General features: G+C 37.5%; 1 protein-coding gene and 2 gene segments (V, D, J or C); 1 reads left to right on the top strand and 2 right to left on the bottom strand.

Moving 5' to 3' along the window:
• Positions 1 to 2,391, top strand: part of LOC306992825 (tripartite motif-containing protein 16-like protein) — a 6,770-nt gene extending 4,379 nt beyond the window's left edge. For all 3 annotated transcript variants that reach the window (XM_079602046.1, XM_079602044.1, XM_079602045.1), the window contains 3 exons: positions 353 to 415; positions 882 to 1,021; positions 1,777 to 2,391. In XM_079602046.1, coding sequence (XP_079458172.1) covers positions 353 to 415; positions 882 to 1,021; positions 1,777 to 2,193 — 620 coding nt within the window. In that variant the 3' untranslated portion in view covers positions 2,194 to 2,391. The remainder of the gene's footprint in view (positions 1 to 352; positions 416 to 881; positions 1,022 to 1,776) is intronic.
• A 7,473-nt stretch (positions 2,392 to 9,864) lies between these two features.
• LOC306992672 (Ig kappa chain V region BS-5-like) lies at positions 9,865 to 10,456 on the bottom strand. The segment is given in 2 exons: positions 10,293 to 10,456; positions 9,865 to 10,205 (listed from the first exon to the last, which is right to left on the bottom strand).
• Positions 10,457 to 13,887: 3,431 nt separating this feature from the next.
• On the bottom strand, positions 13,888 to 14,244 carry LOC306992671 (Ig kappa chain V region 3368-like). The segment is given in 1 exon: positions 13,888 to 14,244.
• Between the last annotated feature and the right edge of the window lie 7,868 nt (positions 14,245 to 22,112).

The following is a 22,112-nucleotide window of genomic DNA, read 5'->3' as shown; positions in this document are numbered from 1 at the left end:
GAGCTTATATATCTCAATATTAATAACAGTCTGGTTAATTTTGAGTCTTGAACTGTAAACTCTCAAGGGTTGGCTTTCTAAATATATGTTGGTTATGTGTCTATTCAGAATGACTTCAGAAGCTGCAACCTTTTTATTCTGGGTATGTCATGTATGCATGTATGCCAAAATTGGGGGTGCTGAGGAAGGGGTTTTAACCAGCGTTGGTCAGTCTGGGAATGATCTGATCTGACTGCGTCTGTGTGTCTTCAGTAGATCAGGCGGAGAACTTTCGCTGGTTTGGTGTTGCGCTAAACTTTCTCTGTTTAGTAAATCTGGCACTAGATGCACTGATATATTTCTTCATCTTCAGAAAAGCTTCCAGTTTATGAGCCGAACATCCCAGAGCCGACGTCCAGAGAGGAGCTGCTTAAATGTGAGTCTCGCACACAGAACATGAATCAAATAAACCAGAACTGGTGCGTTTCCCAAAGCCAACTATGGACGCAAGATCCGTCGATACCAATAGAGTTCAAAAGAAATTGCGATCATAGTTGGCCTTTCCAGTCTGAACCAGGGTTATTATCATTAACTAAAAACATACTGAAATACTGAAATTAATAAAATATATATTTTTTAAAACGTAAACGTATTTTATATCAGCTAGTTGCCAAGGAAACAATTACCCCCCCAACCCCCCCCCCCCCAACCCCCCCCGAAAAACGTTATACACATTTAAAAACATTTTTTTTTTTACAAAAACACAACAAAGTTAGGCTACTACTTAAACTACAATTACAAAGAGAAAATAATTAAAGTAAAACTAAACAAAAACTATAATAGTATATTAATGGTTGTAAAGTTACACCGGACTGAACTCTGACCTTTTTCTTTCACCCTAGACTGGCTCAATATTTCATTGGACGAACGAACTGCCAATAAAGTGCTGTGGCTCACAGAGGGCGGGGCTAAAGTCTCCCGATTGACAGATGAGGTGTGTCCTTGCCTGGACAGAGAACAGAGATTTGACTACAACCCTCAGGTGAAACACACACACACTCACACACACACACACACACACACACACACACACCCTCCTCCTCTTGTCCTTTTCAAACACACACACACACACACACACACACACACACACACACACACACACACACACACACACACACACACACACACACACACACACACACACACACCATCTGATTGGACTTATTTATTTGACAATACTGTCAAATATATATTTAGTCATCGAAATGGTTTAATTTTTCTATCTTAAAATGTCCAAAACATTTGTTTAAAGTTGCTTCTAAAATCAATCAATCAATCATTTAATATATATATATATATATATATATATTACATCTAATGATCTAATAATTAATATGGTGAGCAATAACCATAAAAGTGTACCAATAACAAGCACATGATACTACTACTACTACTACTAATATATATATATATATATTATTTAATTATTTTTAATGGTTTTTCTGATGACGTCAACACCAAAATGATTGCCACCTTTCATAAAACTAATAATATTATATCAGTTATATAACATGATAAATAATAAAACGAAAAACACAAATTGGGAAACCATATACTTTTCAAGCGTTTTCAAAATCATGAATGAACACAACTCACACAAACACACTCCACATAATTCTGATATCTCTGTCTCTCTCATGCACTATTTCCAGAATAATAAAACGCATTCCTGTGTGTGTGTGTGTGTGTGTGTGTGTGTGTGTGTGTGTGTGTGTGTGTGTGTGTGTGTGTGTGCAGGTGCTGTGTAAGGAGTCGATCTGGGCGGCGCGCTGTTATTGGGAGGTGCTGTACTCCGGCTGGGTGGTGATCGGGGCGACGTACGAGGGTGCCGGGAGGCGGGCGGGCGACGGGACCTGTGGCCTCGGGGAGAACGAGGAGTCGTGGGGTCTGGGCTGGGCCGGCTCCTGCTATGACGCCTGGCATAAAGGCATCAACAGCAGGGTGGAGGACGCTCAGCAGTGCTGCACGATAGGTGTCTACGTGGACCAGCCCGCAGGCCTGCTCTGCTTCTACGCCGTGGAGACAGACCAAGAGTCACAGAAGAAAGAAGTCAAACTTATTCACCGGTTTAAGAATCCCATAAAGGAGAAAACTCTGCCAGGCTTCTGGTTGGGAATACAGTCCTCTTGTTTAATACTCAAGAAAGAGGAATGAGGTGAACACAAAATCAGGGCTCAGGGTGACAAATTGTGGATTTAAAATGTATATAATAAATACAATTTGCTATATGTAATAGTTTTACTGTACAGTTCAGACTGCTCTCTGGAAATGATATACTGTATGATATTGAGCTTTAACTTTTGCTTTAGAGACAAACATGCAATTGTCTAATAAACCTGACTTTGTACAGTATATTATGATTATTGTTGGCTCTCTGATGAATTGCTTTTGTTCTTCTTTTGTAAGTGGCTTTAGCGTTTTCTAAATGCATTGCAATACATGAAATGAAAACGTAAATTGGAAAGCAATATGGTTGCATTTCATATCATTTCGTTTTTATTTTACATTATTATATACACTATTTTTTCACGATAGTCTTTTTAAATCCTGCATTTTTAGACTCACGAATTTGCATTTATATGCATCATTTATACATGTATATGCATCATTTATACATGTATATGCATCATTTAGACCATGCTTTTTGTTTTTGTTTTGTCTGAAAGGAATCTATAGCATGTGAGTGACCTGGACCTTGCTGCTGTTTCCCACCTCATTCACGTCTCTGTCGTCCTGCTGTCTCTGTTTCTTCATCCACAGGTAGTTCCTCCTGAACCAGATTGCATCTTTCCTTTGCCCTGTCCTGATTTATAAGTTGTCTCCGCTCTCATTGGCTCTTCAAGTCGGATTTCACGAGCTTCCTTTGCTGCCTGTACTCTCCATTTTCTCCTTATTCTCACATCAATGCCAGCTTCGGAGACTCTGGGATTAAAAAAGGCAACACTTTATTTCGATAGTCCACTTTAGAAATTCTACTAACTTTGCAAGCAACTACATGTCAGCTAGCAGTGATTCGAGTATTCAAATCAAACTGTTTATTGTCATATGCACTGGAAACAGTTGTCACACAGTACAATAAAATTATTATCCTGCGAATCCTCCCAGCAACATCGGACATCAATTAAACACCACAACATAAATAACAAGTGACGTAAATAACAACGTGCAAGTAGTTGTGCATGTATGCATGTAAACATGAGGAATCAGTGCAAAGTCTGCAGAGGTAGGTTATAGTTGTTCGCTTCCATTATTATTCATTATTATTATTAACCATTATTAATAATAGACGGTATTAATAAACTTTCTGTTTAATATCTGCTAACACTTTATTTTGATGCTCCCCATCAGACATTATACTGACTAGAAGTCATTTTGCAACTGGGCCTACAGTACATGTCAAACTTATACTAACCTTTCAGTCTACTAATATAGGCTATGATAGTTAGTTGACATGTATTTGACATGGACCATCGAAATAAAGTGTTACCCCCCAAAAATCTCCACAATAACACACACACACACAAAAAAAAACATATTTTGTGGAGCGTTTATACGTTTTAAAATCAAATAAAAATGTCACAACCTGACTTTACTCTGGATGGTATTTCATCAAGACAATTGGTTTGTAAGAAATTTTGTTCCAAATATTACCTTCGTTTTTTAAAAGATCAGATTTTTATAATCTTTTTGCAGAAACTGATTTAAAGTGGAACATAGAAACGTATACATAACCGGAAGCATTAATTAACATCGGAAATACGTCACACCGCTCATCGCGAGTAACTTAGTTAGCATATTTCAGATTTGGGATTTATTTAAAGGACAATCCCGGCGCAAAATGAACCGAGGGGTTAATAACACACATATTTCCGAGTCGACCGTTCTCTGGGATGTGTTTTCATGCTAATCGAATGTATGTTTTAGCCATGGGTTGAGCTCGAATCACTGATTAGCTTATAACGCTAGTAGCTGCTACATAGGGCATAGAGTAACTTAGGCTAAGTAAAAAGAAATCGCTAGTTAATACCATAGACAGTATATAAACGGTTAATACTAACAACAAGGCTCAAAATAACCCCACATTAACACAGTAGCATAATGAGAGTCCCTACATGCAAACCCAAGCAGCATTGAGAACTTTGTACGTAGTTTTAATAAGGTAGGCTATCCATGTGTTATTAACCCCTAGGTTCATTTTGCGCCGAAATAGTCCTTTAATTATTTATTTTGCCATTCATTGCAGTTAGTGACATGAACAAAGGTAAAATACCTTGTTTAAAAACAGAATAGGCCTAATACTGTGCTACATTATGATCTGCATTAGCACTTCAGTCGCCACGTTTGCTAAAGTTGGAGGAGATTTGGGCTTCTGTAAATTTACATAATTTTCAGTGAATCCGAACAAACCTGGACACAAATATTTCACAGATGTACGGTTTATCAAGCTCTAAGTCTGATCGCTTTCACTCATAAATAATCCATTGGATCAAAATAGTGCAAGAAATACTAATATTGACCCTTCTGCAAAATGGGGTCATAAAACGTTCTCTTGCTGTTCTCAATAGTTTTTTTACGCACAGCACCACCTAGCGGTCTGCACTACTATAATCAGTTTAATAATCAGTTTCATACAGTTCACTTTGCATAAAAGCTGCCTTTATTAAACATAAAATATGATAAAATTATTGGAAGCAAACCTAAAATATATATTTTTAAATTACATAAATATACAATGTACTGCATCATTGATCAGTGTGTCGTTCCTCCAAAGTCCTGCACTAAAGTTTCAGCGGCTTTTGGTTGATTGTAATAGTGGAGAACAGCTGCATTCAGCAGTAAATGTGAAATGAAGCTCTTGGGGTTTGAACATGGTCACTGGAGACGAGCGGCTCTATTCTGAGACCATCACAGTCACTAAACCTGACAATGCAAATGAGATTTTCACCTCAAACTCACAGTTTCACTCTTTTACTGGTTCAACGCTCTGAACTGGGACAGTTTCACTTCTGCTCATGAGAAATGAGTTATTATGAATAAGCTTGAGATGGAGTTGAGATGGAGTTACCCTTTCATTTCAGGCTCACATTAATAACATTTCCAGGTCTTGTTATTTTCACCTCCGCAATATTGCTCGCCTCCGTCCATTTCTCACTCCGCACAGCTCTGCTATTCTTGTTCACTCGCTTGTCACCTCCCGCTTTGATTATTGTAATTCCCTATTATCTGGTTTACCACACAAATCTCTTCATAAACTTCAGTTGATTCAAAATTCTGCAGCCCGTATCATAACCCGGACTTCATCTATGCAACATATCACCCCATTACTCCACCAGCTACATTGGCTTCCTATCAAATTCCGAATTGATTTTAAAATTCTCCTCCTTACATACAAATGTCTTCATAACCTTGCTCCACCTTATCTTTCTGACCTACTACAGCTTTACACCCCTTCTAGAACTCTCCGTTCTTCTTCACTGGGTCTCCTCCATGCACCTTCTGCTGGCCTAATCACCATGGGTCACAGGGCTTTTAGCCGTGTTTCTCCACATCTTTGGAATTCTCTCCCAGTCAACATCCGTAATTCAGATTCCTTAGGGACTGTTCGTTATTTATTTAAGGGGCCACCGGAGGAGTTTTGAGATCTATAATCAAAAAAGGCTTGACCCTCCCTTCGCCAGCAAAAAAAATTTCTATGACCCTCCAAAATGATTGTGAAAAAAGGCATGACCCTCCCCGATCATTTATTGATTACTTCTGTACTGGTTTGCGCTTGGCAAAGATGTTCAGATATCTTTATGCCTAGACCTACACCAAACGTTCATTAAAAGACTCCTGCACACCCGCCTTTTTCAAACTGGCGCAGCGCTGACTCGCGGTAGAAAATGCATGATTTGATTTGTTAAACATGAGGATTATCCGACTGGCATCGCCGCTCACTCTAACGTTAACCTAGATAATTGTTCGCTATTCTTAGGCGCATAACCAAGTGTGTGTGCGCAGTGTGGAGCGCGCACTGCATGACATGGAGGCGCCGATGCGATTTGCATTTTCCTATCAACAGTGGAAACAACTTAAAATACTCTTTTTCTGGCCATACAGAAAATAATAATGCATCAGTTGCAATAATTTTATTTGTGTAAACTCACAATAACAAGAAAACGTTTTGCTTTTGTAAAATAAAATAAAACAATCAGGGCGCGCTTTCATGGTCTCCGTGAACTGTAGCGCGTCAAAAAAAGAAAGAAGCAGAAACATATCGTAGGATATAGCATACTAGCCTCAAATATATGAGAAAAATATCTATATAAAGCTTGATATGTCCACTTTTAAACGAAAAAAAATCTAATCGAAAGCAAATATCATCTGATTATGTAATCCGTATGAAAGATGCATTTCTCTTAGGCGCACTTTACAGCGGATATGTATGGAGACATGTTTGCAGCGGACACTGATTTAAAAAAATAGTTTATTAATAAACAATTAAAATGCATCGTTATTTTTAAAGACATTATTATCATTAGCCTGCTTTTGCGGCAAGATTACATGCGCTTGAGCGCAGAATGGGCTATCCCTCCATGCAGTATTTAAGCAGAAATTAACGTGCGACGTAGTCAAATATTTAGTAGGCTATATGGCAACTATACATTTACTATATTTGACATTATTTAATTATTAATAAGTATCCAGCTCTTTACATTAAATTTGTTGAATTAACAATTAGTTAATGAACTAATAAAATAATAGAACAAAGATTAAATTAAGATGCTAAATATAATTCTATTTAACATGACTTGTTCCTGCACGCAAATGACTGTTTTTAAGGTGACAATCTGTTACACATTTGAAGATTTACTGTATCTTGAAGATTGTTGTATTGTGTTATCTTCTGTTATAAAGATTGACATTTCGTTAATTAAAAAAATAAGCACATAATGTTGTTCAAATGTTCTGTTAGATGGTCTGTGTTGACTACTTTTTTAATTTTGTATAATAATATATCTAATGAAGATATATTAACAAAAAAAATCGTATATAGGCTATTATATATAAAACACTGCAACACGCATCACTGCAGATGAGCCAACGTGCAAACTATTTGAAGAATTGAAGATAGGATTTAAATCCGTTTTGCAAAAACGCATTTATGCGACCACACCAGGTGTAAATGGAATCGTTTTGATAAATCAGATAGCTATCCGATCTGAGAAAACGCATGCAAGTGGCCAGGTGTAAACAGCCCCAATGTAGCACGCGTTATTTGTGTTTGTTTTCAGACATAACAGTTGTTTTATACTTGTGCGATATCACAAGTATCATTTTTGATCGTGGATGTTTTAATGTCTCCACATTAAAGCAGCGGTAGAGTTACACTCACAGGACACTGCTTGTGATTCGCAATCACAAAAGTTGATTATTTGCTCGAGCTTTAAAGTTTGCCGGGTAAGCATTTCATTGGCGTTCTGTTCTGACATGATTCACTATTTCTGAGCGCGCGCGCACTGTCAAACAAACAGCGCCAAACTGGACTTGATCTTTCGCGTCTGATTTTTGTTAGGTCAGACCCATCTGCTAGCTATGGGGGGACCGAGACTGAGAGAGCTACATGGAAAAATATGCACAAAACTAGCCACTTTGAAAGTTTGTTGTTTTCATGAATACAAAAGTTGGGTGACCCTCCCCCTAGACTAAAAAAAGTTGGATGACCCTCCCCTCAACAAAGAATAAAAAGGCATGACCCTCCCCTATTTTCCTCCGGTGGCCCATTCCATAAATACCGAACGGTCCCTTAGCCCAATTTAAAGTCAAACTTAAAACCCACTTATTCAGAACTGCTTATCTTCCTTGACTAACTTTGTGCACTCAAGTCTAGTACTTTTTTATTGCTGTTTTTATCGACATTGTGTTTATTGACATATTATGATTGCTGCTTCTCGTTGTAAGGTGACTCAAATAAAATGCATTATTATTATTATTATTTGAAAAGGGCTAAACATATCTTTATGTTACTGACACACCTTAATGTACAAAAACAAAACAATATGGCACTATTATTGATTGTATAAATGTGATTGTTTACGGATCTGTTTTTCTTTTAGGCCTATCACTTTCTAACAGCTTATTTTCCTTCATAAGTCAGTTTTGAGCACATGTGTAGTTCCTGTGTTTGTCCTTTGTGTGTCAGTAGTCAGTAGTGTGTGTGTGTGTGTGTGTGAGCAGCTGCAGTTTCAGTCACTGTGACTCTGACTGACAAAGGTTTTTGTACGACTCTTTATCACTGTGTGAACACTGGGCCACTGTGTATACTCAGACAGTAATAATGTCCAGCATCTTCAGTCTGGACTCCACTGATGGTCAGAGTGAAATCACTGTTAGATCCACTGCCACTGAATCTAGATGGAGTTCCTGACTCGAGTTGGTCGGTCCAATAAATCAGGAGTTTAGGAGCTTCTCCAGGTTTGTGTGAGTACCAGGACACACAGGGTCTCCGGCGGCAGGTTGCTGGATCACGACTGAGTTTGCAGCTCATCTCTACAGTTTCTCCAGGTTCGGCCGGTTTCACAGGAGTCTGAGTCACTGTGATCTGAGATCTACAGCCTGAAAAACAAATCATTTATCAATCCATGAAGTTTATTAATTTATTAGTAAATTTAAAGCTGTGTTAAAATCATATAATTTAAATTATTTATTTAGAATATAAACTGTTCACCTTGTAGTATAAAGCAGTATAAAAGTGTCCAGATGAAGATGATGATGAAGGTCATGTTGATGAAGATTGGTGTGTGTGTCAGTGATGAAGTGTTAAACTCACAGCACTATAAACACTCTCACACACTGAAGCGTCTGATCAATATGCAAACACACTCCACATCATTTTCCTGAAGACAGCACACACACTGTTTTGTGTTTTAGTGTCTTTGCTAATAAACTTGTATTTATCATTTCCAGAAACACACTCATGATTTACTTCATGTTATTTTGGGTCGATCTTCTCGCTCTAAACACTTTTAATGATCAGTTTCAGACTTTGATGCTGAGAGCATTTAATATCTGCAGATTTATATCATCATGATACTGTATAACAGGTCAAAGGTCATCCAATAGAGAATGATCATCTAAATCTGGCTGAGGATTTCATTATAAAGCAGGACAATAGAATTGATATAAATGTGATGAATGTATTTTGGGAGTGATTATGAAACATGACAATTATTTCAGGCTTCATGTAATACATATTTACTTTTTAAGATGAACATTTTGTGGCTCTTTTTTGATCAATCCATGGTTGATGTTGAGAAGATATGATGCCGAGTCTTGTGTGTGTGTGTGTGTGTGTGTGTGTGTGTGTGTGTGTGTGTGTGTCTGTGTGTGTGGCCTGTAAACCCTATGGGGACTAAATGTCCCCACAAGGATAACAATATCCGAAATCCTTGTTCGTGTGGAAATTTTTTGGTCCCCATGAGGAAAACAAATTATAACTCAGACTAAGTGATGTTTTTTGAAAATGTAAAAATGCAGAAAGTTTTTTGTGATGAGCAGGTTTAGGGATAGGGGCAGTGTAAGTGTGTGTGTGTGTGTGATGGGTAGGTTTAGGGATAGGGGCAGTGTAAGGGGATAGAATATAAAGTTTGTACAATATAAAAATCATTATGTCTATGGAAAGTCCCCATAAAACATGGAAACACAACATAAGAAGATATGATGTCGAGTCTCATATCAATGTGTGTGTGTGTGTGTGTGTGTGTGTGTGTGTGTGTGTGTGTGTGTGAGCAGCTGCAGTTCAGTCACTGTGACTCTGACTGACGGAGGTTTTTGTACGACTCTTTATCACTGTGTGAACACCCAGTTACTGTTGATGTGGTTGTAACTGATGCTGTGTATACTCTGACAGTAATAATGTCCAGCATCTTCAGTCTGGACTCCACTGATGGTCAGAGTGAAATCACTGTTAGATCCACTGCCACTGAATCTAGATGGAGTTCCTGACTCGAGGTTGTCGGTCCAATAAATCAGGAGTTTAGGAGCTTCTCCAGGTTTCTGTGAGTACCAGGCTAAACAATTTCCACTGTACACATTACTGCTGGTTTTACATTTGATGTTCACAGTTGCTCCTGGTTGTTCTGCTGTTATTGAGGGACTCTGAGTGACGGTGATCTGTCCTCTACACTCTGAAACACAACAAGAAGAAAATACACTCAAAACTTTGACAATAAACTTGAAGAAAGGAATTGATATCAAACTTGTGCTCCACAAACCTTGAGCAAACGCTGTGAGAGTCCAGATGAAGATGATGATGAAGGTCATGTTGATGAAGATTGGTGTGTGTGTCAGTGATGAAGTGTTAAACTCACAGCACTATAAACACTCTCACACACTGAAGCGTCTGATCAATATGCAAACACACTCCACATCATTTTCCTGAAGACAGCACACACACTGTCATTATGTTTGTGCAACAGCTTAATATAGATGTTCATGTACTTGTTGCATTATTCTGGGCTGATCTATATAAACAACAACAAAAATCAATAATGAGTGATTTCATAATGTTTTTGCTCTATTGTAATAGTTGAGAGCAGATGTGTTCAGCAGTGTGAGACGGGTGATATAACACCTGGTGTTTGAGCGTCGGTAACTCAGTGGTTGTTTGTAATATATCTCTCAAATACATGTTATCTACATTTGTCTGCTAGAAATATAACTCACCTGGACATGTTCAACACAATCTCAGATTATGTGAATTATTGTAACATAACCATAACCCTGTTGTAACACAGGCTGGGGAGAGATGTATGAGTTAATTTGCTGAAATAAGATCCACACAATCTAAATGCAAGTATGTTATTAAAGAACAAATAATAATCAGTTGATGATGAAATATAAGTTTAACTCGCTCACTTTCTCTGTTAGACTTCAGAGAAATGAGTCTGTTGAGGCGGTTTGTATAATAAATCAGGAGTTCAGGAGCTTCTCCAGGTTTCTGTAAGTTTCTGCTGAAATAGTTGATCCTGTTCCAGTTGTTCACCATTTTAATGTGTTTGTTCATATTCACCAGTTTACACTGAGGTTTATCAGGTCATGTTATCGACAGCTGCCAGTTTGTACCTTCTCATAGCTTTGTGAATAAGTTTTATATAAAAATTCAGTTAAAAGCACAAATTAAAGTTCTTATCTTGCTCTTTCTTATCAGAGGCTTCTGATTGGTGCAGAGGAGGGAGAGGCGTGTCTAAACTGAACTGTTGATTAAGGTTATATTTAAAACAGCAAGATAATATAACACTCTTACTGTCTGCAGTATAGTATTAATATAGTGCACAGTGAACCAATTACATGTTGGGACGAGATACTCAAATGAAATAACCATGGAGGATTGTGAAAATTAGGATAATAAAAGGCTGCTACTAGTGCAAACTGAAATCAATCAGATCTCAAATGTGTCACTGATCTTTAAGAGCACAAAATCTCTTTCTGACCTCTATATTTATTAACAGTGTCAGATTAATTTAGATGATGTTATTTCAGATCCTCCTTTGAGCAGCTGCAGTTTCAGTTTCTGTGACTGACGGAGGTTTTTGTACGACTCTTTATCACTGTGTGAACACACGATCACCCAAACAATTTGTATAAGAATCTGTTCTGCAATGATAACTCTGACAGTAATAATGTCCAGCATCTTCAGTCTGGACTCCACTGATGGTCAGAGTGAAATCACTGTTAGATCCACTGCCACTGAATCTAGATGGAGTTCCTGACTCGAGGGAGTTTGTCCAATAAATCAGGAGTTTAGGAGCTTCTCCAGGTTTCTGTAAGTACCAGGATAAACAATCTCCCCTGTACACATTATTGTACACATTACTGCTGGTTTTACATTTGATGTCCACAGTTGCTCCTGGTTGTTCTGCTGTTATTGAGGGACTCTGAGTGACGGTGATCTGTCCTCTACACTCTGAAACACAACAAGAAGAAAATACACTCAAAACTTTGACAATAAACTTGAAGAAATGAATTGATATCAAACTTGTGCTCCACAAACCTTGAGCAAACGCTGTGAGTGTCCAGATGAAGATGATGATGAAGGTCATGTTGATGAAGATTGGTGTGTGTGTCAGTGATGAAGTGTTAAACTCACAGCACTATAAACACTCTCACACACTGAAGCGTCTGATCAATATGCAAACACACTCCACATCATTTTCCTGAAGACAGTCTCTCATTAACAGACACAAAACACAATCACTGAAGAGAACAGAGTAAAATCACTCTTTCATATCATTCAAAAACTGTTAAAAATGATATAATTCAATTCAGTTCTGAATAAATATACAAGACCAGCTTATATTAATCTGAATATTTGCTGTGAGAATATTTTTACTGTAGTTGGATTGAAACGTTGCTGTTGATCCCCAAATTTGACACCGAATCCATGTGTGTGTTCCTGCAGTTTATGAGCAGACATGAGGATCACACACACTTTGCTTCATGGGTGTGCAGTTTTCCTCAGAGTCCTTCATCCAAACTCCTGTTCCTCGACGAGCTGAACTGTGTCTATAACTCTAGTAATGCAAGCTCCTATTGTGAGTGTATTCTCCACACTGGGGATGTGTAGTGTTGGTCTGAGGACTGAAGGAAAGAGGATCGGTGTCGCCAAGATCGTCCTCGAGACACTCGGCATCGTGTGTTCCTCTAATGTCAGGAAGCCTATGCATCTTTTACTCTTTATCGCTGAGCATTTGATGTTTTGTGTTGATTATCTTTGAATTCTGTAATTGGCATGACACATTTACCTGACGAATAATCAGTTTGGGTTTATTCAGCTTTACTCTGAAATGATTAACTAGTAGATTACAGTAAGTCCATAACTCTACGCTCCGGTTAGTACCGGACTATAATCCAGTCTATATGTGGAGCAGAGGAGCACGACTGAAGCTTCAGAGATCGACTAACACATCGGCATTAGTCATGTATACACTCACAACTGTAGATCAGTGTTCATTTTGGCAGACATTTTTGATTTAGTCTTGGTTTTATTCTTCAGACGAAAATATTTATTGGTCTCATTTTAGTCATTTTGTCTTTCATAGTTTTAGTTGACGAAAGGTCATTCAAGTTTTTGTCAACTTTTAGTCAAACTGCAGTTACTGACGTTCATTTTAGTAGCTATTTACATGTAGACTTTAGACACACATTTTTATTATAATTTTTCTCTCAGGCCAATTCAATTAAGCTTATGAGAAATTAAAATGAAGGTAACAGGCTAGACGCTAATAATGGGTTTTCCGTTGCTAGACCAATCTAAACTGGGTGAGCGTTATTATAACTGTGTATGTGGGAAAATACGGCATAATTATATAAAGTTCCCATTAGAAGTATTAAGATGGTCAGTTCTGGTAATGGTCGTGGCCTCTGGTTAGATATAATCTTACGTTCATTACGTGTGTTCAGATCTATGGAGACTAAATAACTCATTATCAAGCAGGACATATTTAAGATGCTGGTCATTCAGTTTAGAAAGAAGAATATATGAAATCATAAATGCAGAAAATAAAATAAAAATGTGGGGTATGATTGAAAAATATCCACTGAAGTGAAAATCAAAAGTGACTGAATTTCTACATGAAGGATGTAATAGGAAACAGGAGATAAATATGAATTCTAAAAAATCACAATAAAATATGTCAAAAACTGATGAAGCTCAAGAGAGTGTGTTCAATAAGATCATTGTGTGTGTGTGTGCGCGTGCGTGCGTGTGTGTGTGTGTGTATGTGTGTGTTTGTGTGTGTGTGTGTGTTTGAGCAGCTGCAGTTCAGTCACTGTGACTCTGACTGACGGAGGTTTTTGTACGACTCTTTATCACTGTGTGAACACCCAGTTACTGTTGATCCAGTGTAAACTCAGACAGTAATAATGTCCAGCATCTTCAGTCTGGACTCCACTGATGCTCAGACTGAAATCTGTCCCATAATTTGCTCCACTGCCTGTGAATTTCGATGAGGTTCCTGACTGTCGTTTTTTAATGTCATAAATGAGGAGTTTAGGAGCTTCTCCAGGTTTCTGCAGATACCAGGAGAGACAGTTTCCACAACCATAAGTACGATCTCCAATTCCTCTGTCAGTTTGACACTTTATAGAAACTGTTCCTCCTTCAGCCGCTGCTTCTGAGGGAGTCTGAGTCACAGAAACCTGTCCTGTGATTTCTGTGAATGACATTTCATAAGATCATAAGTAAGTACACTTCTTAGAGTCAAAGTGTCCAGTATAAAATCTATATTGAACATGCATATAAATCACATCTTGAGTTATTAATAGAGTAAATGAACCTTGAACAGAAAGAATGAGAGTCCAGATACAGACGCTGATGATCATCATTCTTCTTCTCGGTGATTTACTTTCAGTCCGAATGAAGAAAAGCTGTCAGTGATGAAGAGTTAAACTCACAGCACTATAAACACTCTCACACACTGAAGCGTCTGATCAATATGCAAACACACTCCACATCATTTACCTGAAGACAGCACACACACTGTCATTATGTTTGTGCAACAGCTTAATATAGATGTTTATTTACTTGTTGCATTATTTTGGGCTGAGCTAAAAAACATAAAAAAATAATAATGAGTGATTTCATAAAGACACTAAATGTTTTTGCTGGATTGTAATAGTTGAGAGCAGATGTGTTCAGCAGTGTGAGACGGGTGATATAACACCTGGTGTTTGAGCGTCGGTAACTCAGTGGTTGTTTGTACAATATCTCTCATAATTTGATACATATTAGCCACATTTGTCAGCTAGAAATATAACTCACCTGGACATGTTCAACACAATCTCAGATTCTGTGAGTTATTGTCAAACACAAAGAGTTCTGTTGTTGTAACTCAGGCTGGGGAGAGATGTATGAGAGATCATTTGCTGAAATAAGATCCACACAATCTAAATGTATGCAAGCATGTTCTTGAAGAACAAAGAATAATCAGTTTTGAATAAAGTGATAAATTTAAAGTAACAAAAAACATTGGATTATATTTCTTTAAGGACTTTAAATTTAATACAAAAACAACTGTCATGTAGTGATGGCAATGTCACTGCTGAAGCTTCGAAGCCTTTACGAATCTTTGGTTCCGAATCAATGGTTCGGAGCGTGTATCGAACAGCCAGAGTCACGTGATTTCAGTGAACGAGGCTTCATTACGTCATAACTCGCAAAACACTTCGAAATGTCAATGGTTCACCGTTGGGGGCGATGATCTCTGTCAACCCATGAATAACGAGGAGTCCCTGAGAACCAAATGAACAAGTGTCTGTGGGTTTTACCTGATCTCTGATCAGTTTTATATATTTGTAAACATTTTAATTAGACATTAGTATAAATAAAATGAATAATGGTAGTTAGAGTCTTATTGGCCTGTTTAGCTGAGCCATTCATAGAACAAACAAAACAAACAAAACAATTGATAAGATAACATATACACTTGATCATCTTATAAGATGGTTGGATAATTTTTTTGATATTATTATAATATATTATTATTATAAGATCATATTGCTTTCCTTAGTGTGTGTGAAAGTGTGTGAGCAGCTGCAGTTTCTGTTCAGTCACTGTGACTCTGACTGACGGAGGTTTTTGTACGACTCTTTATCACTGTGTGAACACATTTACACTGTTGATGACATGGAAACTCTGACAGTAATAATGTCCAGCATCTTCAGTCTGGACTCCACTGATGGTCAGAGTAAAATCACTGTTAGATCCACTGCCACTGAATCTAGATGGAGTTCCTGACTGACGGCGGTTTGTTAAATAAATCAGGAGTTTAGGAGCTTCTCCAGGTTTCTGTGAGTACCAGGCTAAGAAATCTACAATACCACTCCTGTACACATCACTGCTGGTTTTACATTTGATGTTCACAGTTGCTCCTGGTTGTTCTGCTGTTATTGAGGGACTCTGAGTGACGGTGATCTGTCCTCTACACTCTGAAACACAACAAGAAGAAAATACACTCAAAACTTTGACAATAAACTTGAAGAAATGAATTGATATCAAACTTGTGCTCCACAAACCTTGAGCAAACGCTGTGAGAGTCCAGATGAAGATGATGATGAAGGTCATGTTGATGAAGATTGGTGTGTGTGTCAGTGATGAAGTGTTAAACTCACAGCACTATAAACACTCTCACACACTGAAGCGTCTGATCAATATGCAAACACACTCCACATCATTTTCCTGAAGACAGTCTCTCATTAACACACACAACACACAATCACTGAAGAGAACAGAGTAAAAATTTATGTTTTTCACTTATTTGATATATTTTGCTACAATAGCCAAAATGTAAAACATTATATAATTCAATTCAAGGCAAGGCAAGTTTATTTATATAGCACATTTCATACACAGTGGTAATTCAAAGTGCTTTACATAGAAGAAATTAAAATAATTACATAGATAATAAAAGAAATAAGAATAATTAAAACAGTTTAGAAAATAAAATACAGTGCAAACAGTCGGACGAACAGTGGCACAGTGCTCATTCAGTAAATGCAAAGCTAAACAGTGGTAATTCAGAGTGCTTTACATAGAAGAAATTAAAATAATCAAAAGAAATAAGAATAATTAAAACCGTGTCTGAGATGGAAGTGATTGAGCAGGTTTGCGGTGCCACTGGACCTAATCCAGGGACGTCCTCTACTGGGGTGGTGTCTCACACCAGTATAGCCCAATGGGCCCCCATAGAGCACGTTTCACTTTTGCTGTTTTAAACAAACAGCGAACCTCTATACTCTCCGTAGTATAGCTAATCTTCACTCGCCTCGTCGGAGTGAAGCTCTCCCGTTCCCCTTCAAAATCTCTTCCAATCAGACAGCCCTAAAAATTAATAAAATCTTCCTGAATCACAGTTTGGAAAAAAAATAAAAATAAAATAAATAAATACAGTGCAAACAGTCGGACGTATTTTTTATCAACCGGTAGCTATTATAGATCTTTCTTTTAAAAGGATCTTCTTACGACTTACATGTATCAACTTCCTTTTCTCTTTCAATCTTCTTACGACTTCCCTGTATCAACTTTCTTTTCTCTTTCATTTACTTGCACATTCTTTTCACTTTCCTTAGCCCTGCGTGCATTCACATTCTTGGCTCTTTCTCAGACTAAAACTTTAATATCGTCATTCAAATACTGTTCTACGAACAGTGGCACAATGCTCATTCAGTAAATGCAAAGCTAAACAGAAGTGTTTTGAGTCTGGATTTGAATGTGGCTACTGTAGGAGCACACCTGATCTCTTCTGGAAGCTGGTTCCAGCTGCGGCTGGCATAATGGCTAAAAGCGGACTCTCCTTGCTTTGAGTGAACCCTTGGTATTTCTAGTTGATGTGATCCTAATGATCTGAGTGATCTGTTGGGTTTATATTCAGTGAGCATATCTGCAATGTATTGAGGTCCTAGGCCATTAAATGATTTATATACCAGTAATAATACTTTAAAATCAATCCTAAATGTGGGGAATAAATGTATTCAGTATGTATTGAATACATTCAATACATACTGAACTGAATAAATTCAGTTCTGAATACATCTATTAAGTCAAACTTCAGTATATTAACCTGAATATCTGAATATGAGCAGATCCGGATCCAGACTCAAATCACTGAAGGTTTTCTATAGTAAAGAGCAGATTTAAACTTAAGCAGTGTACAGTGAGACATTTAAGATTATTTACCAATAATTGGAATATAATATAATATTTGGCTATATATTTCTATGAATCTATTACTGTAGTCTGCATTTACATTGCTTTAATATGTTACTATTATCACATCTCTGTCCCAGTGAATCCGGCATTTACACGTAATGTCACTTCAGAAACTTTGCAGCACTGGCCGTCGGAAAACAGCAAAGAGGAAAATCCAAGAATCAAACCCATAACACGGGAATAACAGACACAACGCTCAGAACTGCAGTTCAAACACTAAACAAGACTTCACAGGGAATGAATGTGAACACCGGACTATTATATATTGAGTTATGACACAATTATGACACAGAATGTGACAGTGGATGATAATCTGGACTAAGGATTATGGGGAATGAAGTGTGTGGATGTGTGTGTTTTCTGTGGTGATCGTCACACATGATACAAACATCTTCACTTTTATTAATGTTTATAAAATACATTTAAATATATATGGTGACATGCTGTGTTTAATGGAGGACAGGACCTGTTGGGCAATCCTTAATTTTTGAATAAATGTTTATATAATTGCTAATTCCTCCATACATATTAATATAAATTATTATCATCTGCTCTGAAAGTGAGGGATGCCTTTATATGATGCTGTTAATATCTGAATTATGAGGGATTAAATTAATAAATCATCGGACTTATTAAACTGATCAAGCAGAACATGTTTATGATTCTGATGCAGTTTAGAAAGAAGAATATATTACATCATAAATGCAGAAAATCAAAAATGTGGTGAAGGATTAAATATCCACTGAAGTGAAAAGTGAATTTCTACATAAAGGACGTAAGAGGAAAAAGGAGATAAATATGAATTCTGAAAAATCACAATCAAAAAGGTAAAAAACTGATGAAGCTCAAAAGATTGTGTTCAATAAGATCATATTAAGTGTGTGTGTGTGTGTGTGTGTGCTTTTGTTTATATTACATTGTGGGAACCAAATGTCCCCACAAGGATAGTAAAACCTGAAATCACCTCCATTGTGGGGACCAGCCAGCGGTCCCCATGAGGGGAACGGGTTAATAAACATACTAAATTATATTTTTTCGAAAATGTAAAAATGCAGAATGTCTCCTGTAAGGGGTAGGTTTAGGGATAGGGGCAGTGTAAGGGGATAGAATATACAGTTTGTACAGTATAAATTCCCATTTTTACCATTACGCCTATGGAATGTCCTCACAAGGATAGCAAAACCCCCTTGTGTGTGTGTGTGTGTGTGTGTGTGTGTGTGTGTGTGTGTGTGTGTGTGTGTGTGAGCAGCTGCAGTTCAGTCACTGTGACTCTGACTGACGGAGGTTTTTGTACGACTCTTTATCACTGTGTGAACACATAATCACCCGCACAATAACTGCCACTTGTTCTGCAATGGAAACTCTGACAGTAATAATGTCCAGCATCTTCAGTCTGGACTCCACTGATGGTCAGAGTGAAATCACTGTTAGATCCACTGCCACTGAATCTAGATGGAGTTCCTGACTGACGGGTGCTTGCATAATAAATCAGGAGTTTAGGAGCTTCTCCAGGTTTCTGTGAGTACCAGGATAATAAATAATAAGGATTACTGTAATAAACATTACTGCTGGTTTTACATTTGATGTTCACAGTTGCTCCTGGTTGTTCTGCTGTTATTGAGGGACTCTGAGTGACGGTGATCTGTCCTCTACACTCTGAAACACAACAAGAAGAAAATACACTCAAAACTTTGACAATAAACTTGAAGAAATGAATTGATATCAAACTTGTGCTCCACAAACCTTGAGCAAACGCTGTGAGAGTCCAGATGAAGATGATGATGAAGGTCATGTTGATGAAGATTGGTGTGTGTGTCAGTGATGAAGTGTTAAACTCACAGCACTATAAACACTCTCACACACTGAAGCGTCTGATCAATATGCAAACACACTCCACATCATTTTCCTGAAGACAGTCTCTCATTAACACACACAAAACACAATCACTGAAGAGAGTAAAAATTCATGTTTCTAATAGCCAAACTGTTAAAAATATATATAATTCAATCCAGTTCTGAATAAATCTACGAGACCAGCTTCAGTTTATTAATCTGAATATCTGCTGTGAGAATATTTTTACTGTAGTTGGATTGAAACGTTGCTGTTAATCCCCAAATTTGACACCGAATCCATGTGTGTGTTCCTGCAGTTTATGAGCAGACATGAGGATCACACACACTTTGCTTCATGGGTGTGCAGTTTTCCCCAGAGTCCTTCATCCAAACTCCTGTTCCTGGACGAGCTGAACTGTGTCTATAACTCTAGTAACGCAAACTCATATTGTGAGTGTATTCTCCACACTGGGGATGTGTAGTGTTGGTCTGAGGACTGAAGGAAAGAGGATCAGTGTCGCCAAGATCGTCCTCGAGACACTCGGCATCGTGTGTTCCTCTAATGTCAGGAAGCCTATGCATCTTTACTCTTTATCTCTGAGCATTTGATGTTTTGTGTTGATTATATTTTAATTATGTAATTGGCATGACACATTTAACTGACTAATAATCAGTTTGGGTTTATTCTGCTTTATTCTGTAATGATGAACTCTATAGATTACAGTAAGTAACAGCACAACTCTACACTAGTACCGGACTATAATCCAGTCTATATGTGGAGCAGAGGAGCACGACTGCAGCTTCAGAGATCGACCACACATCGGCATTAGTCATGTAGCCTATACTCACAACTGTAGATCAGTGTTCATTTTGGCAGACATTTTTGATTTAGTCTTAGGCTGCGTTTACACTTGGCATTAACATGCGACCTGTATCTGGATGTTGTCCACATACACAATGAAAAGACGAGTGTAAACGCGCTTCTGATCGGAATGTTATCCGATCAGCGTGTCCAGTTTCGGAGGGAGTCGAGGACGCATTGTGATCGGATCTCAGTGTAATGTAAACGCAATCCAGCCGTCGTGTGTGTGTGTGTGTGTGTGTATGTGTGTGTGTCTGCATTCACAGGTGGACGTCATTTAAATCCCCGCCCAGTGTCCCCACGTGCTGTCAGAAAATAATGGCCAGACGCAGTTTAGACAATAAATAAAATGTATTTGAACCTTAAAATAAACGTCAATATTTAAAACAGTTTATTTAGACTTACATGACACTGTGTGTGTCCTTTTTCATTTTAATTGTGCAACATTATCTGAACGAGGCGATCGCCTGTACAATCACAGCTGTGATCATGAGATCTTAATGAAGAGCGTACGCTGCTTTGCCAGAGGAATAATAGGAAAACACTTTTTATTTTTATTTATTTTAAATGTTGAATGTTTTTATTGTTTCAGCATGTTTATTAATCTCCCATTTCTGTTAATATAGTCATTGCATGCTATAACCTTAAACCCATATGATCGATGATATATGTAGTCTTTAGACACAAATTTTTATTATAATTTTTCTCTCAGGCCAATTCAATTAAGCTTATGAGAAATTAAAATGAAGGTAACAGGCTAGACGCTAATAATGGGTTTTCCGTTGCTAGACCAATCTAAACAGGGTGAGCGTTATTATAACTGTGTACGTGGGAAACTACGGCATAATTATATAAAGTCACCATTAGAAGTATTACAGTTTTTTTCAATCGCTAACAAGCACTTAACCATACTTCAGATACTTTTTCTAAACTCTTAACACAGACTCACACCTACAAAACACAATTGGCCAAATGGATAATTTTCTTCTCAAAAACAAATTTTGTTAAATATATACTAACTCTTCATTTCAAAATAGAACACATCTTTCTCTGCACACACTATCTTTACCAAAACACTGGACATCTGACTCAAAATGTAATTATTCTGTCAAAGAATAACACTTGATTTCACTTCACAAGGTACAGGCAGTCAATCAGAGTACACCAGATTTCAAAATACTGGCTATTGTTGACATTAAAAAAACTGCATAGACTTTTATGTTTCAGTTTTACAGGTATTTGCATGCAAACCATGCAATCCACCGTTTTTACCCGAAATTTCTTGGTTTGGGAACTGTATGTCCATGTACAGTAATGTTCACATTCAAAAGCATTCCAGTAAAAAGCAAATATTTTTTTTTTCTTTACTGTTTACTACAGGAGGTACAGTAGAAACATGGTAAGATAAAACAGAAAAAGTTTTACAGTATTGCTTACAGTGAACAAAATATCCATGAAACACACAAGAGCATTCTGAACAAAAAACAACAACAGCAAAAAGCCCAGATAAAAAGGGGGGGGAACTAAAAAAAGCACAAAATTACTGTATCTAATCTCTGTGATCTTTAGGGTTAGGCCACATGTTTTCATCAACATCACATCTGATATTATCTAAGGCGATGCACTTGATAAA

This window comes from Phoxinus phoxinus (genome assembly GCF_949152265.1).
Source record: "Phoxinus phoxinus genome assembly, chromosome: 24".
Classification (NCBI taxonomy): domain Eukaryota; kingdom Metazoa; phylum Chordata; class Actinopteri; order Cypriniformes; family Leuciscidae; genus Phoxinus; species Phoxinus phoxinus.
The sequence above is the reverse complement of the archived record's forward strand: the minus strand, read 5'-3'. Positions and strand labels throughout refer to the sequence as shown.